The sequence below is a fragment of the Cervus elaphus genome, chromosome 18 (assembly GCF_910594005.1).
Source record: "Cervus elaphus chromosome 18, mCerEla1.1, whole genome shotgun sequence".
NCBI classification, from domain to species: domain Eukaryota; kingdom Metazoa; phylum Chordata; class Mammalia; order Artiodactyla; family Cervidae; genus Cervus; species Cervus elaphus.
The window spans coordinates 25,410,473-25,422,828 of record NC_057832.1 but is presented as its reverse complement, the minus strand read 5'-3'; the positions used below and the strand labels follow the sequence as shown (position 1 = coordinate 25,422,828).

Here is a 12,356-nt window from a genome sequence, read left to right as displayed (position 1 = left end):
ATACTCTCTCATTGTGGTAGTCAGAAGAACTCAAACTGAATAACACCTAATTATTACAATTGCCAGGTGATGAGCCTGTGGAAACCTCATATATTGCTTATCATAGACTTATAAGCCTCAGTGCGTAAGATGTTTCTCTCCTATGGAGAAGAAAAAAATAGCATATTGCAAACCGATCTAGAAAATAATACCCCAGATCTGGAAGTCAGCAAACTTTACTGACTCAAGTTTCAATTCTGAAGTTAAATCCTTGTCTCCAAAGTTTGTACTTTTCCTACTCTGTTATTTCAGAGATTGATATGCATCTACTTAGTAAGTTGTGGTCTTTTTCGAGACTTAAATTTTATAGTGTATTTCACAATGAATGATATCTCAGAAATCAGATCTGACAGCAGCCGAACATTGCATGCATCACCTGTTTCTTAAAGCTTCCTCATTTGTACAATAAGGCATTATTACCAGAATATTCTCTTGTAAAATATGTCATTAGAAACAGTCAATAACTTTTCCTGGGCAATGCCAGAATGAAGGACATTATACTAATGTATGAGAAGGTTTAAACAGAATAAAACCCTGCAGTTTACCTCTAGGAAAGCTGTAGGCGATCCAGGGAGGCGCAGCCCAAACTCAACGTGCCCCACACAGTCCTCAGCAACCTTAAATGCAGACAGAGAGTATTCAGTTTAAGTGCTGGAGTGTTGAGAGACCTAGCTAAGAAGCACTATTTTCTAGGAAGGGTCAGTCAAGGTCAGAACCTGGAAGCCAGATATCTTGAAGGCATGGGCAATAGAGCCAGCTGGCAGCTGGCTGAAAAAGCCAAGTCTGAGCACATGAGCCAATGTACTTGATCATCGGCATCTGTCCAGGGGAGACAGGAGCTCAGGTTCAAAGAGCTTGCCTGTAATGTAAGCAAGGTTCAGGGTAATGAATTCCGAGGAAAATGTTTGGAGGTCAGAAACCAAAGGTCCCGCTGGAATTGTGTGGTGCCTGGTTAGGAATCCTCCTTTAGGTCACCCATTCACGTTCTTGGATGCAGCTCGAAAGCTGTTTTCTCCCCTTAAAGATCTGCACTGAGGCTGGAAGGGACTGATGGTACACATCTGCCTGTCCGGCTGCCCAGGGCAGGCCCAGCGTCCAGGTGTCAGCCCTCACGGGCCCCAGACCCTCTGCTGTGTTTTACTGTATGTGCCCAACTAACTTGGAGCTGGGAACGTTCGTCTCCTCCAAGGCAGGCTGGTGTGTGGCAGGAGCAGAAACGTGCAGAGCTGAGAGGCAGCTTCTTGTGTTTAGGGTTAAGATTTATTTAAAAAAATACTAATAATAACAGAGAAGGCATATGGCAAACCTTGGCAAGCCCACCACCAGATATAACTGCTGTTTCCCTTTGTTCACCACTCTTGCTTCAGATAAAGTCCTTGCTATTTTCCTTTAGAGTTTCTTTCTCCTCCCCTTCTCTCCAGAAGCAGCCATTATCATGAGTTTGGTGTATATTCTACCAGTAAAATTTTGGGCTGCTTACATCTCACTTTCAGAGTTGGAAGGTATTGTTGTTGTTCAGTTGCTCACTTGTATCTGACTCTTTGTGACCCCATGGACTGCAGCACACCAGGCTTCCCTGTCCTTCACTATCTCCCGGAGTTTGCTCAAACTCATGTCCATTGAGTGGATGATACCATCTAACCATCTCACCCTCTGTCACCCCTTTCTCCTCCTGCCCTCAATCTTTCCCAGCATCAGTGTCTTTTTTAATGAGTCGGCTCTTCACACCAGGTGGCCAAAGTATTGGAGCTTTATGTTAGGGTCTAATCTTCCCCTATTTTAAAATGATGACATTAAAGCCTAGAGGAGGGAATTCCCGGGTGATCCAGTGGTTAGGATTCTGTTCTGCTTCCACTACAGGGGCCATAGGTTCAATCCCTAGTCTGGGAACTAAGATTTCACACAGCATGCAGCACACAGCCAAAAATAAAATAAACAGTAAAGCCTAGAGGAACTGGATAATGAATCTAAAGTGTCGCCCAACCCCATCTCTCTCCCCTTTTGTCTCTCTCTCTTACCCATTCTGAATTTACCCAGTGGCAAATATTTACTCTTCCATGCTATAAAGATTTTAAATAAAGAAGCAAGGCAGGAAGGTAGGGAAAAAAAGAGAGAGAGAAAGAAATGTGGTTTGGCTTATCAGGGAAGTGATATTTACACATGTGAAATAAGAAATGATTGAGAGGACAGGATTAAAGATTAACTCCTGCATGATCAGGGCCAAGTATGGAGCACTGGAAGGTACCATGCACCTTCTGGGCGGGGGGCCTTCGTGGTGGCTGGCTTTGCTGCTGGGGACAAACATTTCCTGCTGGGGCGGGTAGGCTGACTCTGAGAGCTTTGAGGCAGAATGAGGAGGAGGAGGGAGTGGAAGGTCAGAGCCAGAGGTACTGGGGGTAGTGGGAGGCAGGGCAACAGTCGTGTACAGGCTGGCAGGGCTACGTAGATCAGTTGAAGGACTTTTCACCTATTAAGCTTTATCTCCTTTTCCCATCAGAATGTCTCATAAATGGTGATAGTTTAAGGAAAGACACTTACTAGCGAGTACAAATTGGTAAAACTTTTTTGGAGGGAACTGTCTCAGAAGGTTCAAATATGTGTGTTCTTTGATCAGAATGAGCCACGTGGCTTCTCACAGAAAAACAAACAAAAAAAAGCAAATTAAATGCTAAAAATGACCATTGTAATTATGTATATTCTGTATTCAAAATGGTGTTATAGAGTCACAATAAAATATATGGAAGCATAATATATTTTTTAAAAAAACCAGAAAATCAAACAGACAGTATATATTTTGTTAAAAAAATACACATGCATATTAAAAAAAAAAAAGATGGGGTGGGGATAAACCATCTGAGTGTCAGCAACAATTATTTCTGGGAGGTGGAATCACTTGTGATTTCTAGTTTCTTCCTGTTGCTTGTCCAGATTTTGTAAATTCCCTTCAATGAACACATTTGCTTTTATAATAAGAAAATTATAAAAATGACAAACAATTATGTATTTATTTAAATAAACTGAAATCCCCTGGAGCCAAAAGATAAAATTATTCTCATTTATGAAAAAAAATTTTTTCACTTGTTCTAGAACCTAAGGTATAATGCTCTAGTAGTCAAAATTCCCAAATGATGATGTAACTGAGAAAGAAACATACAGTCCTAGACTTCCAAGAGGCAAAGAATAACTTATGAGGCTGTAAGACTTGAATAAGATGGCTATTTGGGCTGAGTTATTCCTTTAAGAGAACTGAGCTGTCTAGTGAACTTCTTCAAAGGAACATTCTCACTCGACAGATAGTATATCTCAAGTGCAGCCCTAAAGTCTGTTGTCTTCTTTATGTTTGATAAACTATTCCTCAGTCAGAGCTTTTAACTTAGTTTGGCTTAACATGAAATATATGCAAGTAAAAAAAAAAACAACCCACAAGCCTCAGTATTTCTTTCCTGAAAAAGGTATTTCTAGTTTTGCCACTAGCTTTCCAATAATTTGGGGACAGTTTTAGATCATTAATTATTAATTATTTGGTTCTTTAGACTCCCCTGTAGAAAATGAATTACTGATAAAGGTTTCCCCTCATCTTAAAATTCTCTAGTTCTACAAATACAACAAAGTTCATATTCAAATTGTCATTTGCATATACAAGATCATTCTGAAAGAAAGGAATGACAAGTGACCCGCAGTTTTACCTCCATTTGTACCAAAAGATGTGTCTCTGGTTAGTGAAATAACACTACTGCATTTGAATTGAGTGCCCTTTACATACACTGATGACCAGATCAGTCCGAATGGAAATATTTGCTCTGATAATCACTTAATTACCATAAAAATATACATACACGAGTAATAAAGTTAACTAGCCCTTCCCCACTGTGTGTGTATGTTGTTGTTCAGTCGCCAAGTCATGTCCAACTCTTTGTGACCCCATGGACTGCAGTACGCCAGGCTTCCCCGTCTCCCACCATCTCCCAGGGTTTGCCCAAGTTCATGTCCATTGAATCGGTGACGCCATCCAACCAATTTCATCCTCTGTTGCCCTCTTCTCCTTCTGCCTTCAATCTTTCTCAGCATCAGGGTCCTTTCCAATGAGTTGGCTGTTCACGTCAGGTGGCCAAAGCATTGTATGTGTATACAGAATCAAAAGCAGTGGAACATCTTAGATGGCAGAGAGCAGCTAATGATGACAGCTGGCTCTGGTCACAAGATGACAGGAACCACAGGTGAGAAAGCCCCCAAAAGGACTTTACCTAGTTCACAGGTTTGCTTATTTAAATAAACAAATAAACACAAACAAACAAGGGAGGGCCTTGCAAGGATAAATGACCACACCGTGCTAGGACTGAAATAAATGACCCATTCAACTCCGTGTAGCTGGGGTCCAAGAGAAAAAGAAAAAGAACTTAATTGGGCCCATAAAAGATTGTTCTAGCTCCTGGCAACTGTAGTCAAGAATAACTGGTGTGACTGTTGGTTTTTTTTTTTTTTAACTAAAACATATTTTCTTTCTTGTTTCGTTACATATCATAAATTTAGATGAAACTTAGAACTCTTAGTTCAGAAAACTTGCTTTTGAAATTATAATCCTTCACTCCTTAGCTAGCATACATTTCCCAGAACTTCTCAGAAGCTAAGCACCCTGCTGCATTCGCATTTGCTGGGGTCCAGATAATAGGATGAGATGAGAAGTGATTACTCTTGTTTTTATTTTAGGTGTATTATTGTCCTCTGTCACTCCAATTCCGAATCTCAATGTTGGTTGAGTTTGTGGTAGAGATTTTGGAATATATTGCTAAGTTCTCCAGTGTTAGAAAACAGAGAGGAAAAGGCCATGAAAAAAAAAGTTAAAGAAATAGTGATTATTTTCCCTCTTCACACAACTGACTAAGAAAAGGATGACGATGAAACTCCTCTCAAACTCACATGTTTTGTGCCTGCAGGTAGATCTCTCTGAAAGGCCCAGAACAAAAGCATTTGTGCCTAGCAGCGGGAAACGTGTGTGTGTGTGCACACACTCACACCTGCATGAGGTGGTCAGAAAATCCATAACTCAGGTATTTGGGGATGCCTGACATAGAGGAGAGGCATCACTTCCTGAGCTTTTATTGAAATAACTAACATTGAAAAACTGGGGAGCAGCAGCAGTGCTGGACTTTAAATCTTCCCCAAAGCAAACCAGCTTTCTTGACTTGATATCACCAGGTTCAAAACTCTGGATTCTTTGCGCAGGTACACATCTCCGGGACCCAGGGCAGAGAGAATGAGCCTTCAGAGTGGACCTGGGCTGCCAGCCCGGCCGCTGCTGCTTCCCCTGAGGCTGCCACCATCCCGGGGCCAGTGCTCAGGCCTCCTGAGGATCAGGCCAAGGGCCTGGGAACCAGGACTCCAAGTTCCACTTCGAACTTACAGCCAGCAAATTTTGTGCACAAAGGTAAGAGATTTCTGCCCACCGGCTGCTTTATCTGTAATAATAAGGCACAGAAAGGATGGTCTCTAAAATCTCACCCAGAGGCAGAGGGAGCGTGTTCTGGTTCTAAACAGGAGGGCAAAAGAAACTTTTCATTTTATTATGTGTAGAATTGGAGAACTGGGGGGTCGTGGAACAAACTTGATCAAAAATTTTGAAGGTCTTATAGTGTATATTGTTATTGTTAAAATGAGAACGCCTTTAGAGAGGATGCCGTTCTCACATTTACCATAGCTCCTGCCATCCCCTATTGTCTTACTTGGAACCTTCACGACTGCAGACATTTGAAGTTTTGACCCCTGGGTGGAAGAAAGAGAAAGAAGCTAGAATCTAGGTTCCGATTCACCAACATATTGTCTATGGTGTTAATATCCATAAAAATTAATCATTCCATATACAGAGTTTCTAAAGAACATGCAAGAGAGACAATATCCTTGCCCCAAAGCAGCTTAGATTGACTTGAAACAGACATTACTTAGTTACTGTGTTTTAAGCGTGGAGGGAGATAGAATCCACTGCTCACTTCCATTTGGCCAAAGAGGCGAAGTTAGTGGTCAGTTTTAGAAAATAAATTAGTTGAGATATACTTCAAATCTGGCGAAATGGTTACGGCAGATGGAGAAAGGGCTTGTCTTGCTATTGAGAAATGAAGCTTATGACATGTAAACTATTGCACAAAACAACAAGTGTCAGGCAGCAAGCATCTATTTGGCCTTTTTGGGGAATTTTCCCACCTTGGCATTACTTTCTCAGTAAGAAATACTAACCAAGGCACTAAGGACAACCATGAAATAAAAAAGGGATTTAGCAAAAGGCTTTATTATTGTAGCTCTACTTAGCTTAATTTCTTATATTTTTTGGATAAGTGGAAGTGTTTCCAAAACTTGTCAACTGACATTAGAAGGTCATGTTTTTATTATTCTGTAAAAGCCGATCTTTTTAAAAGAAAATTGTGACATAAAGAGAGCAGCCATTGTTGGCGTGTATTCAAGTGCCCCCCCTCCCCCGGAAGCAGCCCAGATTCTGTCTGCAGCAAAGCTGCTAGAATTCCCAGGGCTACCTTGCTGCCAGCCCAAGATGAGGGAGCATTACAGCCCCACTCCCTTCATGCTACAGCCTAGCACTAGATCTGGGGTGGCCACAACAGCAGAAAAGACGAGATTGTGGAGTGCATTGGAGCCAAACTACAGGTGCTTGAATGGTCAGAGCACACAAGCCCCACTTGCTTCAATACTCTCTTCCTTTGGAGCAAAAATCCCAGAGTGGGGAGAAGGAAAAACACACACTGTAAAGGGCGAAGAGTCAGCTCAAGCCTGACCCTCAGGGCTTCTACTCCAGCAAGCTGGGGGCAGGCCCTGCCCCTGACAGGGTGGGGAGAGCCACTGAGCAGAGAAGATACTGTGCCTCACAGCTGGCTGCAGCCCCAGCTCCTGCATCTCCAGCCCCGCCCCCTCACCAGCATGGCAGCTGCCAGCACACCCCGAGGAGAGACGTGGCTGGCACCCACATCAAACCCAGCTCTCCCAGAAAAGGCACTGGGCTCATGGAGGTCGCACGGGACACTCCCACATAGGAAAACCTCTTCAAAGCCAAAACAGGTAACGGTCTCATCTAGATTCACAGACACAGGGAGAGCTAGGCAAAATGAAAAGGCAGAGGAACTACTCTCCATTGAAAGAGCAAAGAGCAAACCCCTGAAAAATAAAAAAACAATGAAACATAAATAAGCAACTTATCACATAAAGAATTCAAATCATTAGTAATAAAAATGCTGATTAAATTAGGGAAGAGAAATGATCTGGACACAAGTCATTTTAATAAGGAACTAGAAAACATAAAGACGACACAGTAAAACAGATAATTCAATATCTGAGATAAATAATACTCTAGAAGGAATGAAGACAGAATAAATGACACAGAAGAACACATAAGTGATCTGGAAGATAGAATAATGGAAATTGCCCAGTCAGAACAATAGATAGAAAGACAAAAACAAAAAAACAAATGCAACATATGAGACCTCTGGGGGTAACATCAAACATACCTACATTTGCACCAAAAGGGACTCCAGAAGGAAAAGAGAAACAGAAGAGGATCAAAAATGCATTTGCTGAGATTACTGTTGAAAACTTCACAAATCTGAAGAAAGAAACAGATCCACATACAGGAAGCACAGTGGGTCCCAAACAAGGTGAACCCAACAGACCCACACCAAGTCATACTAAAATTAAAATAGCAAAAGTTAAAGAGAGAAATCTAAAGGTAGCAAGAGAGAGAGAGAGAGGAAAAAAAAGAGTCATATACAAGGGAATCCCCGTAAGGCTATCAGCTGATTTCTCCTCAGAAAGTCTGTAGGCCAGAGGGAGTGACAGGATGTGTTTAGAGGGCTGAGAAGGAAAACCCACAACCCAGGATACTCTACCCAGCAATATTAACACTTAGAATATAAGGAGAGATAAAGAATTTCTCAGACAAGCAAAAACTAAAAGAATTAAGCAATACTAAATCTACCCTAAAAGAAATGTTGAGATAAAGGAATCCAGGCATACTACAAAAGAAAGTCATCAAACCACAGTGAGAGAAGCAAAAATAAGATGAAATGATCAGAGAAGAACTACAAACACAACTGGGGGAAAAAAAAAAAAAAGGAGAAAATGGCCATTTATGCAAACTCACATACTCGGTGGTGAAAATCTGAGAGCCTTTCCACTAAATTCAGGAACAAACAAGGATGCCTACTCTCACAGCTTCTATTAACATATTTAACATACTACTGGAAGTCCCAGCCTCAGCAGTCAGGCAAGAAAAAGAAATAAAGCATATCCAATTGGAAGGGAAGAAGCATAACTGTCACTCTTTACAGATGACACGATACTCTGCACAGAGAACCCTAAAATCTCCACACAAAAACTATCAAAACTAATAAATAATTTCAAGGTTACTCACAAGAGTATAAGCTAAAGAAGGCTCACCGTATTATGCTTTCAGGGAAATAAGCATTTAATGGGATTTCATGAAGACCAAAAACTTCAATGTTTTCAAGGGAATGTATATTTAATGGTGAAGTTTCAGGTGGTAGAGGAAATACTTTGGGTATTTGGGAATGTTTTCGTAACTTAGAATCACACTTTCTTAGTTGGTGTGTTAGTGTGCATAGAGAATAAGCTTCATACAGCTTTTACTTTTCAGTGAAAGAAAAATCTATAATAACTGGCTGTCTTTTTCTCACCCTAGATCCTAGATGTCTGGAACCCCTACAGCCAGGGAACTGTAGTGAATATGTGGTTCGATGGTATTATGACAAACAGGTCAATTCCTGCGCTCGCTTTTGGTTCAGTGGCTGTAAAGGCTCGGGAAACAGATTCAACAGTGAAAAGGAGTGTGAAGAAATCTGCATTCAAGGATGAGTAAGTAAATCACCCTATACTGAGTCAAATCTACATCTCTATCAACAAGCTAGAAAGAATCTCTATAATTTCAATATTCATCCAATGCAAATAAAACACTGCATTTGAGTGTATACTGAGCATTGACAGTTTGTAAACATAGTCAAATCCTACAACCACCCTAGGATGTAGGTATTAGTAACTATTTTTACAGATGAAGATGCTGAGACTCTAAGAAGTTCAGAAACTCAACTGTCACCCAACTAAAAAGTGGCAGCACTGAGGGGCCTGGCCCCGGGCTATGTAACCTCAGTACACATGTTCTATCTACTTCAAAACCTGCAATGTGGTTCTGATTGCCATTAATTCCTTTGCATGTCTATTTCACATGAAACTCCCACCCCAGACCTCCCTACTCCCCCTGGCTCCCCCAGTCTCTTAGCCCCTGCCTCAGTCTCCCGAACCCATTAAAACCCCTGCCTGCTGCAAAAGGTAGCTGGTGAGAGAGAACTTGGGTTTGAACGCTAGAAGAGATGACAGTATGCTTGTGCAGAGATGGTGGTGAGGTAAGAAAGATACCTTGTTTGGGGGAAACCCAGCAAGATGGAGTGTTTCTGGAAGATGAGTGGCCCCAGGGGCGGAATGGGTAGTTGGATTTTTGCTTTATTTGCCCTGAAAATGATTAAGAAACCAATCTGAATTAAAATGACTTAAATTTATTAACAACTGTTGTTTCCCACTCCAACATATTTGGAAGAAAAGCCTTTGTTGTATGCTTAAGCTACATATTTAACAATTGTAATTAAGATAAAGGAAATTTTTCTGCTCTTCCTTTAAAATGTGTAAAAGCAATTTTCAATTTTAGCTGGGTGGAATGGGAAGGCACTTAGCAGCCAAGGGCTGCTCGAAGCCCACATGAACTTGAGCAGGGCATTTTAAAGGCATAGCAGATGATGAAAAATGAGCCTCCAAACTGAAACATGATGCAACAGAGGAGTGGAGGACCAGCTCTCTCATTTTACAACATCTGATCTGGGAAGATCCCTAGTTCTGAGCTGAAATCAAACAGCATTTGTATCCCTTATCTCACAACACACTTTGCTCTTCTTTCAGGCCAGTGACCCTGATTTGAGCTCGAGGGTACACAAAAGAGCAACCAAGGAAGGAAGAGCTGGGAGCACAGCCGCTTCAGCAAAACAATGTTGTATAGCTTCAGTTTTTATCACGCAGCATCTGATGCTATGAAATAATATATGCGACACGCTTGTAAATTAAAAAACATGACACCAAGATAGACACCAGTGAACACATCACACAAAGAATAAGCCAAACATAAGCAATTCTGTCCAGACTTCCTGTGTGCCCCCTCATCAACCCAACCACCTGCTTTCTGCAGGAATATTGCATCTTGAATTTTGTGCTTACCATTTCAGTTTATCGTTGGCTTTTGTATGCAATTTTACGTGTAAAACCACATAAATCTATGTACCTCTAAATCATACATAGTCTCATTTATTTTAGAGCTTTATAAAAATGGTGTCATACTATGATCGTCTGCAACTCACTGCTGCTGCTGCTACTGCTAAGTCGCTTCAGTCGTGTCCGACTCTGTGCGACCCCATAGACGGCAGCCCACCAGGCTCCGCCGTCCCTGGGATTCTTCAGGCAAGAACGCTGGAATGGGTTGCCATTTCCTTCTCCATCTGCAACTCACTACTTTCATTCAATATTGTAATTAACCCCTGTATTACCATATCTAAGTATATTCTTAAGTAATTATTTAGGGTTTTTGAGCTAGAAAAAATTGGTTTCATAATATGTAATTCTTTGTCATTTGGTATGTTATTACACTATAATTCATACATGTTCCCCATCACAGTTTTATAATATTGGTATGACTACATCACAACATTTTACTATTGCCTTGTCTGTGTTAAATTGTTTCTAGTTAATATTTTTCACTATTCCAACAGCATTGCAATGAATGCTCTTACACATGGCTTTGGGTGCATGTGTACCAGTGGTTCTTCAGGCTACATACCCAAAAGGGGAATTGGCTTCCCTGGTGGCTCAGACGGTAAAGAATCTGCCTGCAATGCAGGAGACCCAGGTTCAATCCCTGGGCTGGGAAGATCCCCTGGAGAAGGGAATGGCTACCCACTTCGATATTCTTGCCTGGAGAATCCCATGGACAGAGGAGTCTGGTGGGCTACAGTCCCTGGGGTCACAAAGAGTCAGACATGACTGAGAAACGAACATTTTCAAGATACATAAATATTCAAAAATAGTGTGTCATACCACATTTTCTCCCAAAGTGTTTAAACCAGTTCATTATAAATTTCCACCAGTTGTGTGTAAATGTTCCCATTGCTTGATATTCTTTTTAACACAATATTGTCAGACTTATTCACTTTGCTAATACTGGATGTAAAATGTTAGCTTGTTTTAATTTGCCTTTCTCTGGTAACATCTTACCATATTTATTTACCATCTGTGCTGCTGCTTCTGTGAAATATCTGTTTATAATTGGGGGAGATTTTTCCATTGGATTGTCTGTCTTTGCTTATTGAATTTCTGGAACCCCTTATATATCCCGAAATTGAATTCTTTGCTTATTATTTGTGTTGCTAATATCTTTGTGACTTGCCTTTATTATACTTTACTCTTCTTTTTTTTTTTTGATGAACAGAAGTCCTAATTTTAATGCAAATTGACCCATCTTTTCTTCCATGACTAGCACATTTCCCCTTGTTTATGCTGCTTGGTCTCTGGGCCACCTATCTTGGGCAGGAAACTCACCAGGGACAAAATCTGCTCTGGGTTCTGGTACACCTCTCTGGATTCCCATTGTTACACCTAGTAATTCCTTATGAGTCTATTAGCACGTTGGTCAGTTCCAGGTGACTGTTTTTAATTCGTCTTTTTTTCAGTTGTCTCAGTGTGAGAGTGGGTCTGAACTACACAGAAGGCTACTAGCGCATTTTTGGTACTGTTGTGGGCTGGGAGACTTTGGGTGCTTTCTTATTTCCTGAGGCCCAGCAATGCACTGAAAAGCTCATATTAGTCACCATATGGTTGTTGGAAAGTAGAAAGACCCTTCCGAGTATCTAGCCTGACATTTTGCCAAGAGCAGAAGTTACTTACATTTATTTTTCAAGTTTCTCACAACTTTTCCCATAAAGGAAATGGATATGCAAACGTGTTGGAGCATTGACTTGGGTGTTCATCTCCTTGTCTGAAATGTCTTCCTCTTCCTTTGTGTGACTGGCCACATCCTAACACTCTGAGGACAACTTGCAGGCCTCCTCCTAGGTGGTACTCCCTCATCGCTCTCACTTGGCCCACGCTCAACTCTGGAGGACCTAAAGCACCTGCCGATGCCTCCAGTCTACCCCGAGCAGTCTGACTTGCCTGACACCCAGTGGAGAGCACCTCCATTAGTTCTGTTTCGCTGCTTTAATGACTGTACC

General features: G+C 41.3%; 1 protein-coding gene across 3 annotated transcripts in view; it reads left to right on the top strand.

Moving 5' to 3' along the window:
* The window catches only part of COL28A1 (collagen type XXVIII alpha 1 chain), a 184,656-nt gene extending 174,269 nt beyond the window's left edge, over positions 1 to 10,387 (top strand). For 2 of the 3 annotated variants that reach the window (XM_043871677.1, XM_043871679.1), the window contains 3 exons: positions 5,263 to 5,464; positions 8,735 to 8,907; positions 10,000 to 10,387. In XM_043871677.1, coding sequence (XP_043727612.1) covers positions 5,263 to 5,464; positions 8,735 to 8,907 — 375 coding nt within the window. In that variant the 3' untranslated portion in view covers positions 10,000 to 10,387. Of the gene's footprint in view, positions 1 to 5,262; positions 5,465 to 8,734; positions 8,912 to 9,999 lie in introns of all 3 variants that reach the window. The other variant, XM_043871678.1, reaches the window with a different exon arrangement.
* Positions 10,388 to 12,356: the final 1,969 nt, after the last annotated feature.